This window comes from Uloborus diversus, chromosome 3 (assembly GCF_026930045.1).
Source record: "Uloborus diversus isolate 005 chromosome 3, Udiv.v.3.1, whole genome shotgun sequence".
NCBI lineage: Eukaryota > Metazoa > Arthropoda > Arachnida > Araneae > Uloboridae > Uloborus > Uloborus diversus.
In genome coordinates, this window is record NC_072733.1 from 203883945 (window position 1) to 203910267 (window position 26323).

Sequence of the window (26323 nt, forward strand, 5' to 3'; positions counted from 1 at the left end):
AAATTAACAGTTTCTTTATTATTGTACCAACGCAGGCGATGTGTTTTGTGATGCAATCATTTTTTCATCTCTTCCTTTAAAGGAATGTAATTTACATACCGAGAATGTCATTTAAATTTCTTTCCCTAATCGAAGCCAAAGGCAGTACAGCGTCTCCGCTCCTCATAAAACATGCTACAGTTTTATAGATTAGTGTTACTGCGTAAGAAGCTGTGTGTGTGTATTTTGAGCGTAGCTGAATGCACAATACTAACAATGTGAAAATGCGATATTTATAATAATGTCTAATTGAGTATTATTTTCATATTTTATGTAATGTATTGAACAGTATGAGAGTAATGGTGGCTAAGAAATGTTATTTTATATGCATTGGGCTCAAATTATTTTAAACAACGCATTTAAAAGGTCATAAATACATTTTATATGCTCTAACAATGAAAGCATTCGCTTTATAAATAAAGAAACCTACTTTGTGAATATTCACTAACTACGGTAGAGGCTAAAATGGATTACCCGCGATAAACGAGGGTTGACCGTACTTTTAAAGGCTCAAACACATATACATTACATATGCATGTGTGTGGATTTGCAAAGGATGACAGATAACAGATCAAACTTCAACACATAAGATATTTTTTGTAATGTCTACACTTATATATAGATATTTTACCTCTAGGCTAAGTTAATCTGGTTTTACATTTTTTTTGGTTATGTGTTTTATTTTTCTTTATGCATACTTACTTTCCAAATAACATTTTAAAGTCTTCTGTGGTGATTTATTTACCCATTTTCTTACCCCGCTATGATACTAAAAACACATGTTACCCATTTCAAGATAAATTGAATGCACATGGTTCAAACAGTTGCAAAATAGGAACGTTAAACATAAGCCGAATCGGTAAAAAAAAGAATCAATCTGATTTTCCTTTTTATTAATGCTTCAATTATTAAAAATTTTTGCATTAATAAAAATAAGTAACGCAGCGACGGCAGGTGGGGTGGTAAAACATTCCCAAATGCTTTTGTTTTAACATACTGTCAATCCCAATACAGTATATAAATACACTTAAGGAGGTTTGATCAAAAGAATTCTTTTAGAAGTCCATTCTCCCTGCACTAGTGATGAAAATACATATTTCAGACCAGAAATTCTCATTTTTGTGTTGCCATGTGCAAAACTTGAAAACATGTCACACAGCTTCCAATATCATTCTTTTTCTTATGAAACCAGATAGTTTATATGTATAATATATATAACCCGAATTGTTAAACATAAGACTTAAAAATATTATTTGCAAAGTGAATGCATATGAATCGATTAAAAATAGTTGAACTTCATATTTTTACCTGTGCTACATAAAATAAATTAAAACACAACCCATATAATTTTTCATAAATGATGTGTATTAAAAATATCTTTGCATCTATATGAATTAAAATAACACTACATGCTACAGTGCCTATGAAAATAACAAGCATGGAACTTTTCACACATGCTCATTTCCACATAATCACATTCAAACATACGCATATGTGTGTATGTGTGTATATATATATACACATAAATATAAATGCACACAGGCACACATACATAAAAAGAAACATTCATTGTTAAATATAATTTTAACTACACAATGCACTTCATGACAGTGATTACAAAGAAGGTTTTATATAAAAATATACAACAAATATATGTATACATATAAGTTGAGTATTTTAGTATTTATACATATATAAAAATGCATGTATTTTAGAGAGTATAGAATGTATACACACATTAGCTGGATCAACAAAACTGTACATATCAGCTTCGACTAGATGTGTTGTACTAGTTTCAACAGGCATAAAAATTGCTTCAATGCTCGGTTTTAAAGGTTGGCGTCAAGTTTAGAGCCAAGTAACCATTATCAAGAATTTTTTTACAAGTAATCATTCACATTGAAAAAATTCAAAAACTACAACAAACAGGTAAATGTTTTTCCTAAAGCAGAAAATTTCAGAAGAATCAATATACCTTCATGTATTCAATGGAATTACTACATCCATGTTTAAGATCAAGGGAACTTGATGGATTTATTGAAAAAGAAAAAAATAATTGAGCAAACCAATGTAAGTGAATTTCATCCACGATCAAACAAACAAAAAAAAAAAAAAAAAACACACAATATTGACAGAACAACTCCATATACAAATGTCACAGCATGTTTACACGAATAAACACTTTCATAGGCCATTAAAAAACTTTTTTGGTGACATTAACAACTAATCTTTGCGATAAGAACAACTTTTCATTAAAAAGACATTTAATTTGAAATACATAATTTGAACTCAAAGCAATGAATGCCACAATAAATGACTGAAACAAGAAATGATAAATTATGTAACAATAAAGTGGAATAAGAAGAGTGCTGAAAAATCATAACTTCCTATTTAAAGCCATTACACATTAATAAAGCATCAAAGATGTTTAGTATAGGGGGTCAAGGATATTCTCTCCAACAGTAAAAACCTCTGACAAGCACTACAAAAATATCTTAATTACTTAGTTGATCTTAAAAATGGATTTTTTTAATGAATACTTTGTGAAGATTGTATGTATACTACTTAAACAAATAAAAACATAAATAAACATACATGACAAAAATTCAAAGAGCAAATTTAAGTGTTGAGTTGTGGTAGGTCAACTTATATTTGCAAAGACCCATAATTTCTAGTGCAGGTTCTGCATTATATTCAAAATAATACAAATCAATTTAAAAAGCATATTTTATTCACTCCCATACTCAGAAACAACATGTTTTCTACATAGCTCAGATCACATTATCGATTTCCAAAACTTAGTGAAATCAAATAGCCAAGGGCCAAGTTTTATTAATGGATGGCCAAATTTATATTTCAACAAAATAAGTCAAAACTTCGGAAAGATATTTTAAAAAAAAAATCGGATCATGAAAGCTGAACAAAAGGTTATTTATCCTCAGGATGACTGCCTTTTCAAAATGCTCTTAACATTAGATTTCTTAAACTAATACAGTAGTTTTGAAAATAGATAAATGTTCAGCGAAAACTCTAGCTCTAAAAATTACATTTTTAACGCTACCAGCTTAACTGCAATCATTTTTCCTGGAACTTGTGCTGACATAAATTAATAGGTCTAGAAAAACGATAGAGTCAATGGAAAACTGTCACCTAAAAAATGCAAAAAAAAAGCAAAGGTTTGTCAATTTAAATTAGGAAAACAAATATATCAGGTAGCGTTATGCATGTAAGATTTTTTTGTTGTTGTTGTTGTTTTTTTAAGCACCAAATTAAAATGAGAAATATAAAATGACACTACTAAGAACTTTCCTTGCACAACTCTAAATTCCTAAATTTTATTTTGCATTAATGCTTACAATTTACATATTTTAACTTCATTTTAAAGTAAGTGAACCTTTGAAACACTACACCCCATTAATATGTTTCAAGTGAATTTTTGCGCTCTCTCTATATGCATATATATCTACACAAGATAGTGTTAAAGAACCACCAAGAAACAGAAATCTCTTTGCCAGAGAAATAGATTGACTTGATGTCAGAGAAACATACAGTTGACCTTAGTTATTTCAAAACAATAAACACAAAGAAGAAAACTAATAGTAACATTTTTGTGCAGGATTTTAGAAAATAATACAAGAATAATCAAATATTTAATTAATCATTGCTGATAAAAAATATTTAAAAAGGGAAGGAAGGGTCATTTTTTATAAGGTTCACAGACCTTTTGTAAGATAAAATCATTAACTTGCTAATAGTATTGACAAAACAAATAAAACATCAACAATTCTTTTCAATAAAGAGTAATAAAGAATCTAGGACAATTTAAAAACTTACTAAGCAATTGTACACCATTTTGAAAATGTCAAGTTAGTGGTAGTTGAAAGTTTTTGAAAACAAAATCATGAACTATTACAGTTATTTTGACATGACCTTAATAAAAAATGAAAAATTCCATTTTAAAAGCAATGGAGTATAGAAAAGAAATACAGGGTGTCTGAAAAGTCCTTAACACATTTTCAAAATTAATAGAAAAGTACCAAATTGTAGCATGTGAATAAGCAGTTTTGCCCCATAATACTTCACAGGTTCAAGAACTTTTTATGACATAATTAATAAAAAAAAAATGAAAAAAAAAAGAAAGAAAAAAAACTAAGTGTAATTATAAGTAACTGATTTATTGTTACAATAAGAAAAACAAATGTACTGTATTTTCCTGTGCATTATCTGCGGGTAGCGTATAATCCGCAGGTCCTAAAATCGGCCTGAAGAAAAATAAGCTTCATATAATCCGCGGATAATACGATGTAAAAAAATAAAGTTTGAACTTAACATACCATTTGAGTAACTAAAGTAAAAACATGAAAAGGTAATTACTTTGAAGGCATAATCAAAATTAATCTGAAATATACACTAAAATATAATGATTTCTTCTTGATATTATGATTATAGAATGCCAATTACTTGAAAAACAGAGTCAAGACAAAGGATCAAACAGTCTAATCTTGTGCAAATGGCTTCCTAATTTACTGTATTCTTGCTTATTTTACATGACCTGAATCACGAAGAGGAACATTCAAGCAACGTAAAATAAACAACATTCAGTCGGCGTACGGTCTCTATTGGTGAATCCTACTGTAAATATTGAAGTTTGATGCATTGGTGTTAAGAGAAAAAAAAATCACAGATAATCGGCGGCAGCGTATAATCCACACCTCATAAACTTTGCCTTTTCAAACAGATAATCCGCAGATAATATGCAAAAAAAATACGGTAATGTGTTTAATCATTTAATTAAGCAGAAAGTAATAACTTTCATTACCAGAGTTCATCGTGTGTACCGTTTGTGGACAGGGATGAACTGGAGTACCATTTAAATGTGGTTTCAGCAACATACATGGCAAACACATTGAACTTTAGTAGGATAGGCAATGATTTCTGTTTAACAAGATGATTAAATACCTCACATGATGTTTGTTTTTCTTACTGTGACGATACAGTGATCACCCATGGTTTTTCTTTTTTTCATTCTTTTTACAATGTCTTAAAACATTCTTCACTCTGTGTAGTATTATAGCGCAAACCACATATTCATAAGACAATTTTTTGCTTTTCAATAAATTTTTAAAATGCATCAAGGACTTTTCGGACACCCTGTATTACAAATAAATATGCAATGAATGAGCTAAAAACCAGAAAATAAATATTATAGGTAATGAATCACTGTAAGGTGGTTTACAGTATGTAAGATGACAAAACATGACAAATACTTAAAATACAAAAACACAAATCAACAAAAAAACATAACAAAACATTTTACAGAGAAAAATCATACATTTAATTAAAAAGCATTTCATTAGATCTATTCATGAGATTAGATGTCCACTCGCATCATTTTTTCTTATTGAACTTAAAGTTTTCATTGCATAAAAAAATTGAAACAGATTGGTTAGAAAGTAAGGCAGGCTTGAAACTGAAAAACCATTGAAATTTTGCATCATATTATGTTTGGCTAGTCAGGCTGGTGAATAGGCATTTTTGGAATGAACTCTATAAGTAACACCTAAAATAAAACAATTTCACTTTAATGACTTTTAGTATTAAAATATTTTTTAAAAACAAAATATGAATAAAGAAGTTATGAAGCTCCTTAACCTTTAGTCAATGGGAAAAATGTATGCAAAAAAAGATTCAAAAACCATACAGAATATGTTATAATATCTTTAATATTACTCAATATTTATGATTCGAATGCCTTATCTTCTTTCTCATTGCTAAGAGACATATAAGACAACTTGCAACAACGAGATGGATGAAATGGTTATTCGAATTTGGAGACAATCATTGAAAGGAATTGGGCGGGTTTGGTTTTAAAGTATGATAAATCATGAAAACTAATGGTAAAAGATTAACTTGAATAAAATGTAACTATTTTTATATTTTAATTTTGTCAACTCTGAAAAAACTAGCATCTTTCAATAACATATTTCAGATTTTTATTTATTCAAGGGATTTTCTTTAAATTCTTAGCACTGGCAATGCCATGCTGGTACTGCTAGTGTATCATAAATAAAGAAGAAACTTAAAAGATAATGTAATTAGGAGAAAATTTAAGTACCAAAAAAAAAATACACTTTATTTGTTGCCTTGATTCAATATTCTTTGAACATTTTCCTGCATATCATAAGAAAACAAACAAAAATAAATAGCGTAAAAAACCTAAAAACAAACAAATGTGAAACTGACCTAGACGAACATGATTCCTTCCCAAACTCTGAAGTGATATATGCACCCAGAATTGGGATAAAACAGGTGCATGCATAGTCAAAAGTGGTGGTCTAAGAAACCTCTTGCTCCCCTCCTCAAAAAAAAAATTAGTTTTCACGTGCTGCATTTTTCTAAGTAGAAAAAAAAACCTCACTACTTTCTCTGGAAAAGAAATATTCTGAATGGCTATTGGAGAAGAATAACCACTAATGACAATCTATGAAGCATTATTAAAAGCTATATCTCTAATAATGGCCACTTTGAATGCATGCCAATCAAGTTACAGCCAACAATTCAAATGTTTTTCTTATCTGAATTTTGGTACTTGTAAATTAAAAACACAAGAATTCTGGGGTGGCCTTCGAAATAATTCACCTTTAAATTTTGCACTTTGGTTTCAAAGTATGTAAATACTTCTGCTTTTAAGTAGCTTTTGTTGATATATTTCATTTTATTTTTTTATTTATTTTGTTTTATATAAGTGTCAGGATTTGAAAATACCAGTTTTTTTTTTTTTTTTTTCTAACATGGGTTTTGATGGATTACCTGGGCTTATGATAAAAAGCTGGACTATTGAAGCTTTGTAAACTAAACTACTACCCTACACCTTTTACTTTTTATATATAACGGTGTGTATAGGGGGAGAAGGGACATCTCTTGGCCCGGGACCGAGTCTGAAGAGGGCCCAATATTTTCAAAACTAGGCATGAAATATAGGGGGAAACAATAGGGAGGGGGCCTAGAAAAGTCATTTGTGATGGGTCCCAAAATTTCTGCGCAGGCCTCTGGCTATATTTTCGCCCCATAGCAACAGTAAGATATCTAATCCCAGGAAATAACACTAAGATATCTTATTGTTGCACTGAGGTGAGGATATATAGTTTTAAATAATGTGTCTATATTGTAAAAAAGCAGTCAAAAACTTTGTACTATAAATGAGTAAAAATGACAACAACATGCATAAAGTGCAAATAGAGCAATAAATAGAATTAAAAACTCAGCAAACAGCTGTTTCGGGGCTGTCATATGCAAGCCCTTTCATCAGTGCAAAAAAGAAGAACGAAAAGTCCACAAAATGTAGACCGAACGACAAATGAACAAAAATTGCTTCCTTCCATTTTTTGTTCATTTGTCGTTCGGTCTACATTTTGTGGACCTTTCGTTCTTTTTTGCACTGAAGAAGGGGCTTGCATATGACAGCCCGAAACAGCTGTTTGCTGAGTTTTTAACTCTATTTAATTGCTCTATTTGTACTTTATGCATGTTGTTGTCATTTTTACTCAATGTGTCTCGACTTTCTGAAATTTAATGTAAAAATGCAAAAATAAAGAAAACAATACATAAAATTGAAAAGAGTTTAATATGAATATGAAATATATTATAAAAAATCTTTTTTCTAAAACAACACTTTTTAAAAGGGAACCATTTAGGGTGATGGCACCAGTAACAGACAGGCTTCAGACATCGCTCTCAGGTTAAATCAATTTTCTGAGCGTTTAAATGGATTTAGAATTTTTAAACTATCTTTCTTTCATGCAACTACATCTCATGTAACGTTTGGCTGCTTCTGGATCCTCTAAATTAGTCAATTCTATTTTTATTTGCTCACCTTCGAAAAAGGTTCGACCCCTAGTAAAGAAACCAACAATTCTGATGATACCCAATAACAGATAGGATGAGGAGAGGATGGGTAACGGACATAATTCCACTTTTCTCTGTGCAAAAGTTCTTTATTTTTAGATCTAAAACCTTATTTAAATAAACATGAAACAACGGCAGACCTCGTGATTGCTTTTCATAACCTTCCACCACTGCCTTGTAAATACCAACTGACTCATAAAATCCATTTTGATAACACTAAAAGGTTGCACCATATTTATAGTCACAACAATATCAGTTTTACCCGCCTAAAATTCTTATTGTTTAAATCTAAACTTATGACTGTCTGTTACTGGTAACGTTACCTTACTATTATTTTGAATGTTTAATTCAAAATAAATTCAAATTGCAAAAGTTACCATCTGGTTTGAAGACTAAAAACGAGGCCTTATTTGTAATGTAAAAGGCAGAAAAATACTGTAAGACGCCGGTTTGAGTGATACCGTAGTCATAATGTAGACTACCTGCACTCTATCTTGCACTTCCAATGCTAGTTTATTTTTCTTTTTTTTTTCTTTTGACAATTCCTTGCTGGTGCTAAAATCTGTTTGTAGTATTTATATTTTTTCTTCTGGGTTATCGTCGCATCAGAGCAACACTAAGACAACTAATCCCAGGAATAACACTAAAATGTCGTACTGTTGCTCTGAGTCGACGATATATTTTGTAAGATTTAAACAAGCAGCTATACTAAATCTTTTATAAAAATTGAAAAAGAAAAAAAAAAAAGAATTTAAGGTAAACACACCAGTAGTGGCCAGTGTTTCAGTAGTAGCCACTTCAAGGTTTATATTTGAGAAAAAGAGGATTCCAGGTCTCTCAAGGGATTCAAAAGTGCATCAAACATACAAGAGGTATTACCTCCTGAACATTTGAATCTATTGGGAAACCTGGAATCCTATTTTTTCAAATATAAACCTTGAAGTGGCCACTACTGAAGCACTACTAAGCACTGGCCAGTACTGGTGTTTACCTTACATTGCGATGCATTGTAACATCGTGATGTTAGGTTGGCAAAGCATCACGATGTAGAAATTCCTACATCGCCCAGCCCTAGTGTCCATAGGTTCTTAAGCACATATGAAAGTGAGGTCCATCCGAAAAAAACAGAAAATATAGGCCGATAGTTAAGTGAAGAAAATTTTCGCAAATGCAATACTTCCTTCACAATGAAAAAGGAAGTAAAAAAGTGCTGCAGAGTAAATGAACATATCTAATCACTAACCAAACATTCTAGTTTTCTTTTTGGAATTTACAGAACGAAGTTACTGGTCCTCCATATGTACACTATATGATTAAAAGCATTGGGATTTTCAAAAATTCAAATTTTTAAGGATTTCTTAAGCAACAAGAGACTAATTGCTTTGTTACTTTATTACCATAAAAAGTATGCTCTAGCTGTCATTTTCCAATAAAAGTTATATTACCCTTGCGTTTCGAGGATCTGTTACAAATTGAGGAAAACAAAATTGTTTTTTGATCCTCACTCATCATAAATAGCTGAGAATAAGCAGTAAATTTCAGAAATTAGTTAACTTACTATGCACAATCATTTTACATTTTTGGCTCATGTAATTGTACATAGGTTCTTGTTTTTTTTTGTTTTTTTTTCCAGCTCATAACACGCAAATTTTTTCAACAAAGCTACCAAATTTTTAAAAAACTTGACACCATACAAAAGAAGTACAATACTAAAATTTAAAATGTTGAAAATTTGATAAAATATAGACATTTAAAGTATTTAATTTTTCACTGGGCATATGCAAAAGATAGCAATTTATAACTTTCATAATCTAAAACCCAACAAGATTCCTCAACTTCTAATAAAATGGCAGTTCAATATCTTGAAAATTCAGAAAGTAATCAGCAATCCAATAAGCTAAATTTGACTAACTCTTGGATAGGCAACGAATCGGGAGGAATCGTTCACAAATAATCTGTTTTTATCATGAATCACACTGAAAGAATGGAAGCAAATGATGTAAACTTGTGAACGACCTCTCACGATTCTTTGCCTATCAAAGAGTGAGTCAAATTTGGCTCATTAGGTAGCTGATATCTTTCTGAATTTTTAAGATATTCAACTGGAATTTTATTATGAGTTGAGAAATCTAGTTGGGTTTTAGATTATAAGTTATAAATTGCTATCTTTAGTACATGCATAGAGAAAAATTTAATTGCTTTAAATGTTCATATTTTATCAAATTTTCAAAATTTCAATTTCAAATTTTAGTATTGTACTTCTTTTCTATGCTGTCAAGTTTTCTGAAACTTTTGTAAGCTTTGATGGAAAACCTAATGTGTTTTGAGCCAAAAACCTTCAAATACAATTTGTAGTTTTGAAAGAAATGCTTATATCTTGGTGAATATCAGTGATAGGGTCAGGAGGGGTGGAATGGGTAGTTTATTAATATTTGGAGTTACAGAAAAGAAAAATATATTTTTTAAAATAAAAACACTCAGGTTATTAACAATAGTTGGACTTTATTGTGGTTCAAGAAAAAACTGAATGGAAACAGTTAGTTTAGTGGCAGCCTTCTAGTAAGTCATATTGTAAAAATCAAAATTAATTGATATCGTTGAAACTTAGTTTTCAGGATTTTGTTTGAATTTAGATAGCATTCTATTTATGTTATTTTCATTAAAGGAAGACTCCTTTGTCAACTGAAAAAATCAGAAAAGAAAAATTCCATAGATTTTAAGAAATATGTTACAATTTTTTAAGTGGGGTGGAATGGGTATAATATTCGGCTTATGACATAGGCTGTGGAATTAATATTTTTTCTCGTTAACAGTTATTCTCTGATGTAAGTTGTTCATTTTAACAAAAGTTTTCTATTCTGAAATCCTTATGTTATGGAGTTGCTTATGGTTGCAAAAAATTTGGTTGGGTGAAAGACACAATCTTTAAAGAATGGTTCAAACTTTTTGCAGGGCATTTGAAAAGACATGCAAGCCAGTTAATCTATGAAACCGTAAAGCATGCTATCGATAATGGAATTATCATTTGCCTACCTCCTAATACAAGTCATACCATGCAACCACTAGATAATGCCATAGCTGACTAAATAAATTGAAAACCAGTCTGATCAAACTCCCATTCCACTAAGCTAATGTTCAAACACAATATCTACAGGAGATTGGGTGCGAGTTGAATACAGTATTCAGAAATTTAAAAAGTATTTTATTGCAAAAGTTCTAGAATCCTTATATACTTGTGCTTATGTTGTAAAAATTCTTAAGAAATCTTTGATGGGAAATTTTTTCACTTTCCTCAATAATGCAAAATGGGAGATTGACGAAGAACAGATCATCTCAAACCTAAGTCAGCCAGTTCTCACTAATTGTGGACATTATACCTCAGAGGCGTACGAACTTTGTAGAAGTAGGGGGAGCTGGGACACACTATGAGAAGTGTCTGGTATGTAAGGGGCAGAAGCGGTGGCCCCTTAAAATAATTGGTGGGGGGGGGACTTAAATTTTTTTTTCTACTTATGAAATTAGCTTCGAAGCTTCCATCTCTTTTTTATCTTGTATCAATTGTTTTTGGAGAGAATAAGGTGATAAAACTTCTGGTTTTGAAAGAAGGTCAGTCAGTACTCGATGATGAGCACATAGAAATAGAGGAGTTTCGGGGATCCTCCCCCGGAAATTTTTCAGAATTCTTGTTCTAAAAACGAATTTTTAGGCGATCTTTGGTAATGTTAAGGGGAGAAAAGTTTTGAATACCTTCCCTGAAAATTTTTCGAAATTAATGTCTTAAAAACGTGATTGTATACCATATTTGTTGACTTTAGTGAAAATATGACTCGAAGGATTGTCCTCGATCGATTTTTCGAATCGATTTACATCTCCCTCCCAATATTTCGATTTTGAAGTCTTAAATGTAATTGTAGACAACCTTCAATGATGTCAGAGGAAAAGACTGTACTAGGGCTCTACTTTGGAAACTTTTAAACTTGAAGTCCTACTAGAGAGTGTTTTTCAATGGTGTTATCAGAAAAGGTTCAGAGGTTTCTTCTCGCTAACTTTTTCGAAATTGTAATCGCTAAAACACGCAACTGTAGATGATATTTGTTGGCGTTAGGGGCCCAGCAATTTTTTTTTAAATTGAAGTCCCAAAAACGGAACATTACATAATCGCCCATGTTGTTGGATGGCAAGATATCCAGGGACTCTCTTCCGGTAATTTTCAGGGAATCGGAGCCTTGAAAACAAATTTTGACGTGTTCTGTAATAATTTTGGAGGAAAGAGGAGGCTTCGACAGCGTAGCATTTAGAAGAATTTCTTATTTTCTGAGAACTATAAAAAAAGGCGAATAGATGAAACAGGAGGGCGGAGAAACAGAACGTTGGAAATGTGTTAAAATGAAGTGTTTATTATATATTATATTGTTCAGATAAGTTTTTGTAAAAGTCTTTGATAGAAACTATGAAATATTAATATAATAATATTGTTGGGGTTTTTTTTCTGCAATAGTAGATGAAAAATAACAATTTTGTCATGAAAATATATCTGTAAGTGACGAAAAAACCGTAATTTAGAAAACAAAAAAGAAAAAAAAAAAACAAGAATAATTGTAACTTTGTAAAGTATAATCTGAGGGGTCAGATAACTTAAAATGGGATAAGTTTTTGGAAAGTTGAAATTATTTGAACAAGTACAAACAACATTTGCAATCTTTTTTAGTTATGTCTGGAGCACCCATGCTATTCATATTTAAATGCCAAACTGACTTATCACCCCCAGCTTGCTAGACACTTAATCTTTTGTTCCAGAATTATAAAGAAATTAGCCCAAAATCAAAAATAGGATGTTTTTTCTAATTTGTGTGGTCTTAAAAATGTATTCTAGGTGATCTTTGTTAATGCTAGGGTGGAAAAGTGGCCTGGGAGCGTTTTCCTCGGCATTTTTCGAAATTGAAACTTGAAAAATTTTATATTTTTTCTCTAATTACGTTAAGGAGGTTGGTATTTTAGGGTTCTTTCTGGAAATTTTTCAAAATTGCTGTTCTGAAAACGCAGTTTTAGACATTATTCGGAGATGTTAATTAGAGGAGAAATCCGAGGCCCCCCTCCCAGAGATTTGTCGAAAATGAACAATCTAAGAAACGCAGCTGTGTGCCATCTTTGATATCGTTATGAAGACTGGAAATGTTTCCAAATTGGAGCTCCAAAAACAATTTTATTTGACTTTTAATGATGTTAGGGGTGAGTTTTTGGGTGCTTTACTCTAGTAATTATTTGAAAGGTAAGACCTTAAACGAAATTTAAGATTATTTTAAATTATATTGGCGGAGGTGGAGGGGCTGAAGCTCATTAATAAAATTTTCGAAGTTAGTTGTCAAAACGCAGTTTTAGATGATAGTTGGCTATGTTACTGGGAGGAGAGGTTCGGGATCCGTCTTCAGCAATTTTCCGATAGTGAAATTCCAGAAACGCAATTTTAGATGACTAGTTGACCCACGCGAAGCATTCGAGTTCAAAGGAAGAATTTTCTGATTTCAATGCAACCTCAAGATGCTATAGATTAAAGCAATGCGTAGTAAAGCAGCAAAATAAATTGAAATTTATCCTTCTGCAAAGTCAAACTTCGATTTACCCTCTTAAAATCAATGTTTTGTTTCCTAATTTTAACAACAACAGATATACAGCTTAGAATTTTGCATATTAGTGGAAACTTGGATTAAAATTCTGCTGAAAAACAAAAACCCAGTAAAACGATATTTTTCGGCCTAGATTTGAACTCTCACCCTTTTCCTCATTAGCACGCTGCTTTATCCAACCAAGCCAATATGTCTTCGCTCTCAGGTGCTATTCATTTCCAAAAGTATTTGAGTGGTTTGGTTTTTCCATAATGAAATTTTCAATTTCTAGCCTTATATTTTTATTTGTTTGAAATACAAGCGTTTGCGGCCCCCGTCAATAAAAAAACATTTTGAATTTTTTGGTAGTTCAGACTTATCTTAGTTTTTACACTTTCTTTTGTTTTAGATGTCATGTCTCCAGAACATCGCAATAAAATGTTCGTTTAATTTCGCCTTTTGTATTTAAACACTTAGAACTAGCACACTAGTAGTGGTGTGACTAGTCATGACATTTTTAAATCTTGTCTTACTCTGTTTCAACTTTTTCTCTAATTAAAATGTATTTTGGTGGCACATATATTTTTCTCTACTTAATCACTATTTTCATGATGATATTTTTACAAAAAAATAAAAAAAAAGAAAAGAAAAAAAGACTTGACTGACGCTTGTCATAGATTTGTACTAAACACTGAATACTTTCTTTTCGTAAAAAAATGTTCGAAACGTTCGTTTCAGCGGTCCCTCAGAGGTAAATCATAATGCATAACCTTGCTTGGATGTTCCTAAATAATATTCGGAGATTGCATTTGCTTTCAAATTTTGCAGAAAAAACTCTTTTCGATACTTTTATTACATTTGTTCACTTATTTCGATTACATGTTCTTAAAATCGTAAAGGTTTCCTTTCTGCTTTTTTTTTTTCATTACTAATATGAAATTGGTGACGCCATTTCTGAAAAACTGATCGGGGGGGGGGGGGGTAGCAAAACCCTTCTTGGTGATGGCTCTGGTGCCCCCCCCCCCCCTCAAAAAAAAGGGTTATGCTACGCCTCTGACTGGTACTGATTTTCGCAGGCTGCGGAGTAGAGTCCACTTTCCCGCATTTCGGCAATCAAGAGTGTTTAAACAGTGAAAAAAAAGGTGAAGGTGAATTCAAGTGCACTGACCACTCCATCTGCTCACTGCTTTTGTTGCTCATAGGGTAGAAATTCCGAAATTCCCAAAAAAGGCGGATCACATTTTTGAAATCAGGTTTGAGGTAAACAATGTACGGCAAAAAGCAGCAGTGCAAGAATTTTCCGGGGGAGCTAAGCCGGTCTGAAATATTCCAGGGGAAGCTCAAGCTCCCTCAGCTCCCCCCGTTCCGACACCTATGTTATACCTTTAAGTGCAGTGAAATTACAGACTGCATTGTTCATTAGATTTTTACCCTTATATTAATATGTTTTTATGAAAAAATAATAAATTCATGTTTTCATTCTGAAATTTAATTTAAAACAATATTACCCATTTAATCCCCCCCCCCATGGGGTGGAATGAGTATAAAAACAGACTTTGAAATAGCTTTTTCAATAAATAATAAAATTATTACAGTAATACTAACTATGGATAAGTGAAATGCATTGTTGAAATGAAAAAACTCAGTTAAGGTTTTTTGATTGTTGGATATAGAATTTGAATAGTTTGATAATCATTTCAAAAATACCTGTTTTTACATCCATTCCACCCCACCTGACCCTACTTTCTTGAAAGTATATAAAACAATTGTACAAAAGGAAGTTAAATAATTTCTGAAATTTTCAGCTTATTATCAGCTATTTACGATGAATGATGATCAAAAAAAACATTTTTGTTTTCATCAATTTGTTACTGATCCCCAAAACACAAGGGTGTTATAACTTTTATTGGAAAATAACAGCTGGAGCATACTTTTTATGTAACAAAAGTTTCAAAGCAATTGGTCTCTTATTTCTTGAGAAATCCTTAAAAATGTTAATTTTTGGAAGTGTCCCAAAACCTTTTGTGATATAGTATGTATGTATGTATATATACATATTAAGGTGATCCTTATTTATATGGGAAAATATTTTTTTCAGAATTCAAAAGGAGTGACACTATGATAAAAAGTAATGTGTGCAAAATTTGAACTTGATCGGTCAATAATAACACGTGCCCCTAGGATGTTGAACTTAAACACTTTTGATAATTTTCCCACAAATCTTCGAGTTTTTACTTTAGCCCCAGTACATTGTTTCTCCTAGGTTTGAAAAATATTTTTACAGAAAGGTAGCACTAAAATTAATCTTTTTAATTACTTTACATGATCTAAAGATTTTACATTGAATAAGAATGAAATAATGCTTTAGAAACTTTACCTTAATCGTACGCTTTTATCAATGTATATGGATTGTGTGCATTTTTTTTCCCGATAGACTTGGACTGTCTGTAAAATAAATTGCTTTTGTGACTCATATTTGGTAAATTAGTTGTGAAATTCTTCGATTGATTGTGCTCCTCTTTCAGTTGTATCACTCACAACTTTCAGCATTTTAACAATCCCTATTCCATTTAAGAATCTTCCTTCATTTTGCCTTGAATCAGGATCAAATAGGAAAAAATCTTTTGGTATTTGTAACTTATCAAACACTTTTATTGACTTCTAATTGATTCTATAAAGAGGAAGATCTTTACTAAGAAAGTATTCCTAATCATCTATTGTTATCTGAAATTTTTTATACAGTCATCAGACACGTCTTCCTTATCAGCAAGTGTTTTTTAAAGTAGTCTTCCCCTATCTTCAAAGTAAATTCCTTCATCCAATATGGACAAAGCTACTAGTTCATCCCCTAAATACCATAAATGATTTATGAATTGTCCGATCGCTGCTTCTGCTGCATCGTTGTCATCATTTTGTACATTGCTAGTTTTTTAGACGCATTATATTATTTAAAGGAGCCTCGATTAGGTTAGTAGCGGAAAACCATATCTTCATACAGCATTTAACTGTAAAACTGCATTTAATTTCTTTCACTTCATGTAAGGTCAATTTAAATTGTTTCCTAAATATATAAATTTTCAAACAATAAATTACTTTTGCCATCCATCTGGCTCAAGGATAAGCTCCAGGGTGCCGAAAACATTTCCCTCTAAGAGGGCCTTCACCAGGAAATATTATTACAAGTTATGAGAATTCTCTGTATAATCTTAAAGGGAAAGATCTTTCTCAGTTCTGCTTTTTACGAACAATAATCTGTCATCAACATGATCTTTTAGATTTTAAGTGCTATGCGACCTTGATTGAAACATTTTAAATTCTGAATGATGGAGATTTTTCAACAAAATTTTGAAGCGCTTAAATAATGGAACATCAGGTCTACAACTAAGAAAGGCAAGAACTTCTTTAAAGACACACTGTGCGGTAGGATTTCAAGTGCATGATGATGGCAATCCAAATGTAATATATCGTCGTTCAGTTTTTACTCTAAAAATTGCATGCACAATTTATACGGCTGGTATTGCAAGCCCTTGTATCAAACACTACAGCTTGAACAGTTGTAGTGTTTGATACAAGGGCTTGTAATAAAGAGCCATCATCTAAGATATCATACACAACTGAAGAAATTTCAAGTCCAGTGCCTGAAAGTATCTCAGGAATTCCGAGTGGCTGTTCAACATTGGGATCTGAAGCTATCACGATAAGCCTATTGGTGTTCTTTTTTCAGTTACATCTGGAAGTATCCCAGTGAGTAACTACAAAATCTAAATCTAGATTCATGAAATTTGATTTTACCTCCCCAAGATTTTCTCTTGCTCTCTTAATGGATGTACGGTTGATCACAAGGTCATTTGGATTTACGTTTACTACATCTACATAGGCTGTTAATATACGAACATGAGCTGCTTTATCCCTAATATGGCATTTTTCTAACAGTGCTCACAGGCGAGTAGATATCAATAGTTGTCAAGTTTTTTGCGTTGCGGTAGGCCAGATGTACAAAAAAGATTCAACAGGTTAGGCTGGATATCCATTTCGGTTTCTAAATCTTGTGAATCGCAAGTAGAATTTGATGATAATAAAGGACTATGTACTGAAATAGAAGAACAATAATTTAAAGTATAGAATTTTACATTGTTCCGATCTTGAATTTTTTAAAAATTAATATTTTAGATACTGAAAATATAGTACAATTTTTTGTTAGAGTAATCGAGAATTTTTCGAAATTCATATTTTAAAAATTAAAAATTTCTTAAACATTTAAGTATTTTTATAACTAAAGAACAGAAAATTAAAATGTAATTGCCATCACTTATATTTGTAGCATTGAAACCTAGCGACCCTATTTGTCACACCTATTACAGACACAGGAAATTTTTTACATCTACACTCCCAAAGCCTGGAGAAGGCCATTTGCTGTTGCCAAAGAAGCATTCATTCATGGCTTAGGCCATTTATTGATGGCCTTTAGAATCCCTTGGGTCCATCTTGAAGGAAAGAAATGTTTCCCTGCCGCTTGGTTTAGAACGAGCGCAGAAGAGCGATATGCCTGACCCAAGGCCATTGGTGTACATGTACCCTCTGTCACATGTAAAATTTTACAAAAGGAAAGTGAGAGAATGGTCGGTCTGTAAGTAGCAGCATCGATTGGATTCAAAATTACTTTGAATATAAAACGTAAGAGTAAAAAATCCAATTTTTTCTTTGAAACTCAAAAAAGGGGGCCCTATTGGCACGGGTAAATATTAATGGATTGACTTAAAATTTTTCAAGGATTATTTATTTGTATAATGGAACAAATTTAGGGGATGTTGCATAAAATATCTATAACTTCAAAAATAAGGACCACCCTAATATATATATAAATAGGCAGGCTATTTAATATAGTGCAATTATTTATTTACATCTAACAAAAGAATGATACATTGATACATGTGCTTCAAGTGTTATAGTTCTTCAATATAGTCACCTAGCATTGTATACAAGCCCTTTCCAACAATGTTGAAGTCGTAGGACACTTACCGCAGTATCTGTTTTGTTGATAGTTTGAATAGGGCAGTCTACTGATGCAAGAATATCTGGAACAGTTCTGAAGTGAATGCCAGGAAGTGGTTTCTTCATTTTTGGAATTAAGTCAGTCACAAAAGGCTTATGTCTTTGCGACATAGACTTCACTCATAGACAAAGGTATAACTTTGTGGCATTTGCTTCAGAACTGTTCCAGAGATTCTTGCGGCAGTAGACTACTCGATTTAAACTATCAACAGAACAGGAGGCTACTACAAGTGTCCTGCAACTTCCACACTGTTGGAAACTGCTTGTACACAATGCTGAGTGAATATATTAAGAACTGCAAAACTTGAAGCATCTACCACTTTTGTAGTACTTGTTAAAAAATGGTTGTTACTATTAAATTACCAACATTGCTACACTGCTGTAGTTGGAGGGGGAGGGGGGCATTTGGTTGTTGATTGCAAAAATAATGCAGGTGTCATATAAATTGGTTCAAAACTATCTTTTCTTTAGGTGTGTTCCTTCAAATCCCAAGAAAAGTCCCCCCCCCCACACACAAAAAAATTCTAACTACAACACTGTCATATACACACACACATATATATATACATATATATATATACACACACACACACACACATATATATATATATATATATATATATATATATATATATATATATATATATATATATATATATAACCAATAATGAAAAATAAACATTAAACCAGACACAATTTATTATAAATACTACTTACATATTCCATCATACTATTGGAATCACACCATTGTTTGTTTAACCTCCAATGTAAACCAAGCTGTAAAATAAAATGAACGGAGAATATTAGAATTGTTAAAAACTGCTTAAGGCTTTCACGGCCGGCGTCAATATGAAGAGAGAACGTTTCCGGGTTTATTGGTTGTGGTCTTAAAGGGATTGGTTTTCCTTCTTCTTTTTCCCTTAGACCACGGTCAATGATCCCAGAAACATTCTCTTCATATTAGAATTATTGTTTTAAAACATTTTTTTAAAGAACAGAAAAAATACACTTCAGCTGTTTTAGAATAGCTTCATAATAGTTTAATAATTTACTTTATAAATTAATTTAAAGGGTTTTTTTTTTCTTTTTTGAGAGGTGATTTTTTTAATTCATGGAGTAGTTAATTAAATTCTGTATAAAATAGCAAAAAACATTTTAATTTTAGGATTAGAAATGCTAGCTTGATTTTAATTTCTTTTTTTTTTTTTTTTTTTTAAGTTATTTGCAATCAATCAAATGTCTCTTACCAGAATAAAAAAAACAGTATTGTTAATTAATATTTTAACAAAATTACGTGAGTATGAATATTATTAAATAATACGCAAGACTAACATTATCTTTCGAGTGTTAGACATGTATTTACTAGGTTAATTTTTTTTTTTTTTTTTTTTTTTTTTTAAACCTTGCTTTTTTGCCATATGCTGGAAAAGACCATGCCAGGGTTATTGAAAACCTGGTGACCCCCAAATTTTGTGGCATGCTGGATAATGCAGTACATAGGTAGATAGATGTAAGAATAATGAAAATACACAAAGGCTCAAAAAACACCGACAATCAATTTAGTGCATCAATACTTCATCAGCAGATTCAAAACAAAAATGTTGAAGGAATATCATTTGTGAAGACCAATATAACAATAGAATTTGTTTTGAAATGTCATGATCAAATACAACATCTTTCATGATTATAATGACTATAAGCACTTGCATTTAAAAGAAAATTTTAGGCAACTAATAAAATCTTTGTAACTACAGTCAATTCCGTTTAATTGGACCACATTGGGACGGGATCAGTTAGGTCCTAATAACCGGCTGATCCGATAGTCCCAACAGCACCTGTGTACCATGACTGAGCATGTTATACATAAAACATTTAAATGCTATTATGATTATTGTGAGGCCCACATGTATGGTGAACATAAAAAGAAGAAATATTTCTGTTTATGAATCTCTTTTCATTGAAAAATAGATCAAAATGAAGGAAAGACTTTTTACACTAGTTCAAGAACGAGTTCAAACTGATGCAGTTTTAGTTACATTAATTCCAGTCATTTCAATTCAATAACCAGAAGCAAGTGAAAATGCGAGACTGAAAAAATAAATTCTAAAAATTACTAATCAGCTATTAAAATGTCCAGAGAAATGTAAATTGCCAATTTTAGGACTAAGCGAATTTTTTGAAAAAAAAAAAAATACATTTTATTGTACATGCCAGCCAAACTGAATTAATTTGAAATTTCAGTGGATTTTTTGACCTCTGCTGGAATTTTGCCTAAACGAAGTGGAAGTTTTGTTAAACATTCTTTCCTAGTAAATATTGCTGGTTTTAATATGAAGTTACAGGAACTATAATTAATTTTTATTGCACTAACTTTTCAGTTTGTTGACACACTCGAAACTCACCTCAAGCAGGTGATTTCTAGTTCTATTCCAATATTTTTTTCATGCTCCTTGGTTCGAGAAAACGCATTTTTGGTCCCAATAAGAGAATAATATTAGGCTTGTGTAATGGGATTTGTTTTGGTTCTTTAATATTTTGTCCAAATAAGCAGCTGGTCCGATTAGCCGGTGTGCCAATTAAGCGGATTCCACTGTAATTACGGCTTATACTAAACAAATTTCTCAGAAAATCTTACTTTGTGATATAGATGATTGTTTTCCCATTCAAGAACTTTATCAATAGAATGACGAGTCTGTAAAAAATTTTAATCAGCAAATTGGAACAAAAGACAAATAAACAATTTTAAAAAATAAAATCAAAAATCTTCATCCTTGCTGAAAAGAAAAATGTTTATTTCAAATGGGAAAATAAGAAATTTCCAATCAATTACACTTACTCTTTTGCTTAGGCAAACAACAGGCCACAAGGAGCAACCTAATGTGCAGCAGCAACACAAACAACCACAAAATAACCATTTAACATTTACAGGAAGGGTTTTTCGAAGAACACAATTAACTCTTGTTATGGTGGCTTTATATTCTTCAGGAGCAACCTTCAAAAAAAAAAAAAAAAAAACATATAATAAAAAAACAAAGATATTTAATTTACTTTAGGGCTACGAACCTATTGATTATACTTACCATCAAGCTATTTACACATTTTCAATTATAAAAATTAACATCTTCAAAATATTTAGATTTTTCACATTTTGAGAAAAGTGTCATATGTATAACACTTATAAAACTATTTTGTACTTTAAACAATTTTCAGCCCAATCAAATGTAAATCTTTAGTAAATCAAAGAAAAGCACAATTAAAAGAGCTGACACTGCAGAGCATACTTATGGGGTGGGTCTAGCGTAGTTCTCCTGGCAAACTTAAGGGATACAATTTTTTTCTTTAATACTTTGGTTAAATAATGATGGCACTACAAATTAATGAAGCCTTTTCTTGCAACTCTAAACTTGCAACATGACAAAAGAATTAAGAGTTACATATTTGCACAGACAAGAAAAAATATTTGCCAATTCTTATCAACTAGTTTGCATGCTGGGCATAACAGATTTATAAATTTACGCTTGAAATTACATATCATAATATAATATCAAGTATAAAGGAATCCTTTTATCCTATGTTTTAGTTGTTTGAAACACAAGTTGGTAACACAAATAGCATAGGACTAAAGTGTTTTAATGAAGATCTTTCAAACAAAAGTTTTGCATTGTGATTTGTTAATAACATTATTTATTAGAAGGGCAGGGGTAAGAGGGGCAATTCTGCCGTGTTAGTAGAGCGCAGTATCAACAGAAATGAGCTTTTGAGATATTTCAAGAAATGCGTTTTGGATTCCAATAAAAACAATAGGGAAATGTGGGAATTAAACATTTTATTCATGTTTTAATTTTAGGCTCTGCATTGAATTGTTAGGATATGGGTGGCTGCTTTCACTTGGAACATTTTTGAAATTGTAGGTCTAAACCTGCATAAAATACATTGGGTAGATAAGGTTTGAGGGCTCTCTCCAGAAATGTAAGAATTGATATTGTAAGCCTTTGCTTTATTTTCCCGTCCTTTAAGAGTTTGTACGTTTTGTATGGCAACAGTGGATATGTTTTGTTAGAACAGCTAAGTTTTGATTTGAAATGTTTTAAGAAATATTAAGAAATAAAAGTATATGAATGGACAAAGTGGTGTACACTTAATGTCGTATCTAACATGTGGTGACCCGGAGTAGTGATTTTAAAGAAGGTCAGTACTTTTTTTAAGGAATATCTGATTGAAAAACTTAAGTTTTTGTTTTGCAATGGAAAATCTTGTCAAGAAGCGATCTCCGTTACGAATATCTTTTACTAAGACATATAAGAATCTAATGGCCTTGTTGGAGGATGAAAATATTGCAATAATTGATCTTAAGATTAAATTAGCTACTTTAGAATGCATTAATGCTGGTTTAATGACTCTTGACAGCGAAATTTTAGAACTTACGTTAAATGCAGCTGATGACGGTAAAAGTTACACTGTCAAATTTGAAGCTATAGAAGAATATAAAATCAAATTTGATTTAAGCTGTAGTTTACGTAAATTCTTTTTTAGAAAGTAAATCCCAGACAAGCGCTAGTATTAATAATGAGAAATCACAACTAAAACTTCTCAAACTGGAATTAATGAAATTCGGTGGTGAAGTTAAAGATTGGCTGAGCTTTTGGAGTCAGTTTAAAAGAATTCATGAACATAAACAAATGGAAGAGGGAGATAAAATCCAATATTTAATAGTGTATGTCTCCTGGTACAAGAGTGAAGGAGATCATTGATAGTTATCCACCAACAGCAGAAAATTATGAAAAAGCAATTGAAAGCCTCAAAGCAAGGTTTGGCCGCAAGGAACTGTTAGTGGAGTATTATGTTCGCGAACTCTTAACTTTAGTTGTTAAAAATGCTACAAAATCGAAGCTAAGCAGTACTCAATTGTATGAAAAGCTTGAATCCCGCCTAAGATCATTAGAGTCTATTGGGATGACATCCGATAAATATGCTGCTATGCTATTCCCACTTGTGGAATCGTATATTCCAGAAGACATTTTAAAAGTTTGGCTAGGAAATTCTGCAAGTGAAGAAAAATCATACAGTGCAAGACTGAACCAGCTTCTAAACTTTTTAAGGGCTGAAGTAGAGGGAGAAGAACTTATCACCCTTGCAAAGTCGGGAATGAAGTAAAGTGATTCTTCAGAATTTCCGAAAGATAAGGAAGATATTATAATATCTACTGCAAGCAACTTGTTTTCAGGAGTAAAAGAAATTAATAGCAATCAGATAATACATTGTATATTCTGTGTAAAATCTCAAAGTAAAGATTGCTACAAAGCACAAAATTTAAGTTATGATGAAAATTTTAAAATTATGAAAGAGAAAAATGAGAAAAATTGTTGCTTTGCATGTTTGAAAACAAGCCATCGAGCAAAAAATTGCAAGAACAAAGTTCAATGTGTGTTTTGTGGAAGGAAGCATTACCTTGTTTGTTGTCCAGAATTTAAGCAGAAATCAAAAGTTACGGTAGAGTGCAAACAAGAAAATTCCGAAAGCAGCACTTTTTCATCAACATGCACTTTAGGGAGAGTTTTGATTCAAACGTTAGTAGTTGGTATTAAACATGAAGCGGAAAAACTTCACCTACAAGCTTTAAGTGATACTAGTCTGAGTGAAGGGAATGAGTCAACATCCTCTAAAAGATAAAATAAGTGAACCAGACTTCAGTGATGTGGAAATCAGAATTGTTCCAGCTGATGCAATAAGTGAACCTGGTTCAATGGATGAGATGAGTAAGCCTGCACCAGACTATGGTAGATGTGTAGATTTTCAAGCTGACGAAAAAAGTGAAGCTTTTCAAGAAGACAAAGGAATCAAGATGAGCAGAAAAGTCATAATTCCCTAGATCACGAAGTAAGTGCAATTGAAAAAAGCCAACTTGCTAGTCATGAGAGTAGCAAAACTGCTCTAAGAAATAAGAGAAACAAATCTATTCAAAATGAGGAAACAAGTGCTGTGTTTTAAGTGACGATGCAGATGAACCTACTCGAATGGATGAAAAAAGTGAATCCAATGTAGCTAATGGGATAAGAAAGTCTGTTGCCCAAAATGAAAAGAGCGAAACTTCTCTAGATTACCAGGAAAGTAAATTTACTTTAAATAAGAATGGAAATGAAAATTATTCCGTAGATAAAACAAGTAAACGTGCTGCAGTAGTTGAAAAAAAAGGAATTGCCTAGTGCTGGCGGAATTGTAACTGCTTGCGACAGAAACCAATTTGTTCCAGATCAGGCAAAAAGTCGAAAAACTATAACTGATGAAAAAAAGTGAACATCTTCTGAGTGATGGAAGAGGAGAACCTGCTTTAAGTAATAAGAAAATTGAAGAAGCTTTAAGTGATGAAGTAAGTAAGCTTGCTCTAATTGATGAAAAAAGTAGCTATGATTTTTATGATGAGCCTACTGATATAAAGAAAAACAATGAAATTTTTCAAAATCACACAAAAAAATTGAAACTGATTGCGAAAAAAATAAATTTGCTAAAAGCAGATAGAAAGTGATGTGACTCCATCTGATAAGAAAATTCAACCTGTTCTAAGTGAAAAAAGAAATGAATCTGCTGTGAGTGATAAAAAAGGCAGATTTTATCTAAGTGATGAAAGAAATAAATCCTCTTTGAGCAATGGGAGAAGAGAAATTGGTCAAATTGGTGGAAATAATGAAGAACCTGTTACTCCTATTGAAGACTTAAAGGATGCTGAATCAGAAAAAGATTTACATGAAGAAAATAAGGATGAGAACGAGGATATAAGAAACCATGTGCCAGGCTCCAAGAATATTTTGGACTTGCCTTCAAGAGGTTGCTCAGTGAAGAAAATGAAGGTAGTATTCCCTTGGTGGGAGGGTCCTCATTGGCTGAAGTTGCATCGAGAAGAATGGCCTCATTGTTACTTAATTGATGACACAGGACAAGCTTTGGAAAGAAGAAAAGTTCACTCGCTAGAAAGTGAAATACCCAAAGACATCAAAGTGATTTATAACATAGTTAGCTTTGAGTCAAGAAAGAATGTTTTCAAAAATGATGACATATCTCTGCATGAAAAGAAATCTCGTTGTGCAGAAAATGAAAAACATAAGCTTCTTAAAACTTCAGGAAATGAAGATTTTTCAGAGCATGGATGTGCAGTAATAAGTAAGAAAAGAGAAGATAGACAGCATGGAGAGTTTAAGGTTCATGAGCTGGAAATGTCAGAAAAATCAATAGTAAAGTTCATACACCTTGACTTCTTTACATCTAAGGACATTGAAAAGTTAAAAGTCATCAATGTGTTTAAAGATGAAGGAATTTTGCGAGTCAAGCCCAAAGTGAGGTATAATACCTATGGTATTGCTTTAAGATTAACCTACTTAGAGACATTTATTTTATTATTAAAGTTCAATTTTGTAACATGAAAGTTTTTAATATTTTAATGAGTTTTGATTTTGTGTGTCAGGTATGCAAAAAAAATCAAAAGATGGGAGTATGTTGCAAGCCTTTGCTTTATTTTCCCGTCCTTTAAGAGTTTGTATGTTTTGTATGGCAACAGTGGATAGGTTTTGTTAGAACAGCTAAGTTTTGATTTGAAATGTTTTAAGCAGTTTTAAGAAATATTAAGAAATAAAAGTATATGAATGGACAAAGTGGTGTACACTTAATGTCGTATCTAACAAAATTGAAATGCTAAAAACATAATTCAGGATATGAGCAATCACATTGCTTAT

General features: G+C 31.7%; 1 protein-coding gene across 1 annotated transcript in view; it reads right to left on the bottom strand.

Annotated features, from left to right (window-relative positions):
* Nucleotides 1-698: 698 nt before the first annotated feature.
* The window catches only part of LOC129219138 (cysteine-rich hydrophobic domain-containing protein 2-like), a 41504-nt gene continuing 15879 nt past the window's right edge, over nucleotides 699-26323 (bottom strand). Inside the window, exons 3-6 of the mRNA XM_054853458.1 lie at nucleotides 21436-21591; nucleotides 21235-21291; nucleotides 19317-19376; nucleotides 699-5599 (exon numbers count right to left, since the gene is read on the bottom strand). Coding sequence (XP_054709433.1) covers nucleotides 5549-5599; nucleotides 19317-19376; nucleotides 21235-21291; nucleotides 21436-21591 — 324 coding nt within the window. The 3' untranslated portion in view covers nucleotides 699-5548. The remainder of the gene's footprint in view (nucleotides 5600-19316; nucleotides 19377-21234; nucleotides 21292-21435; nucleotides 21592-26323) is intronic.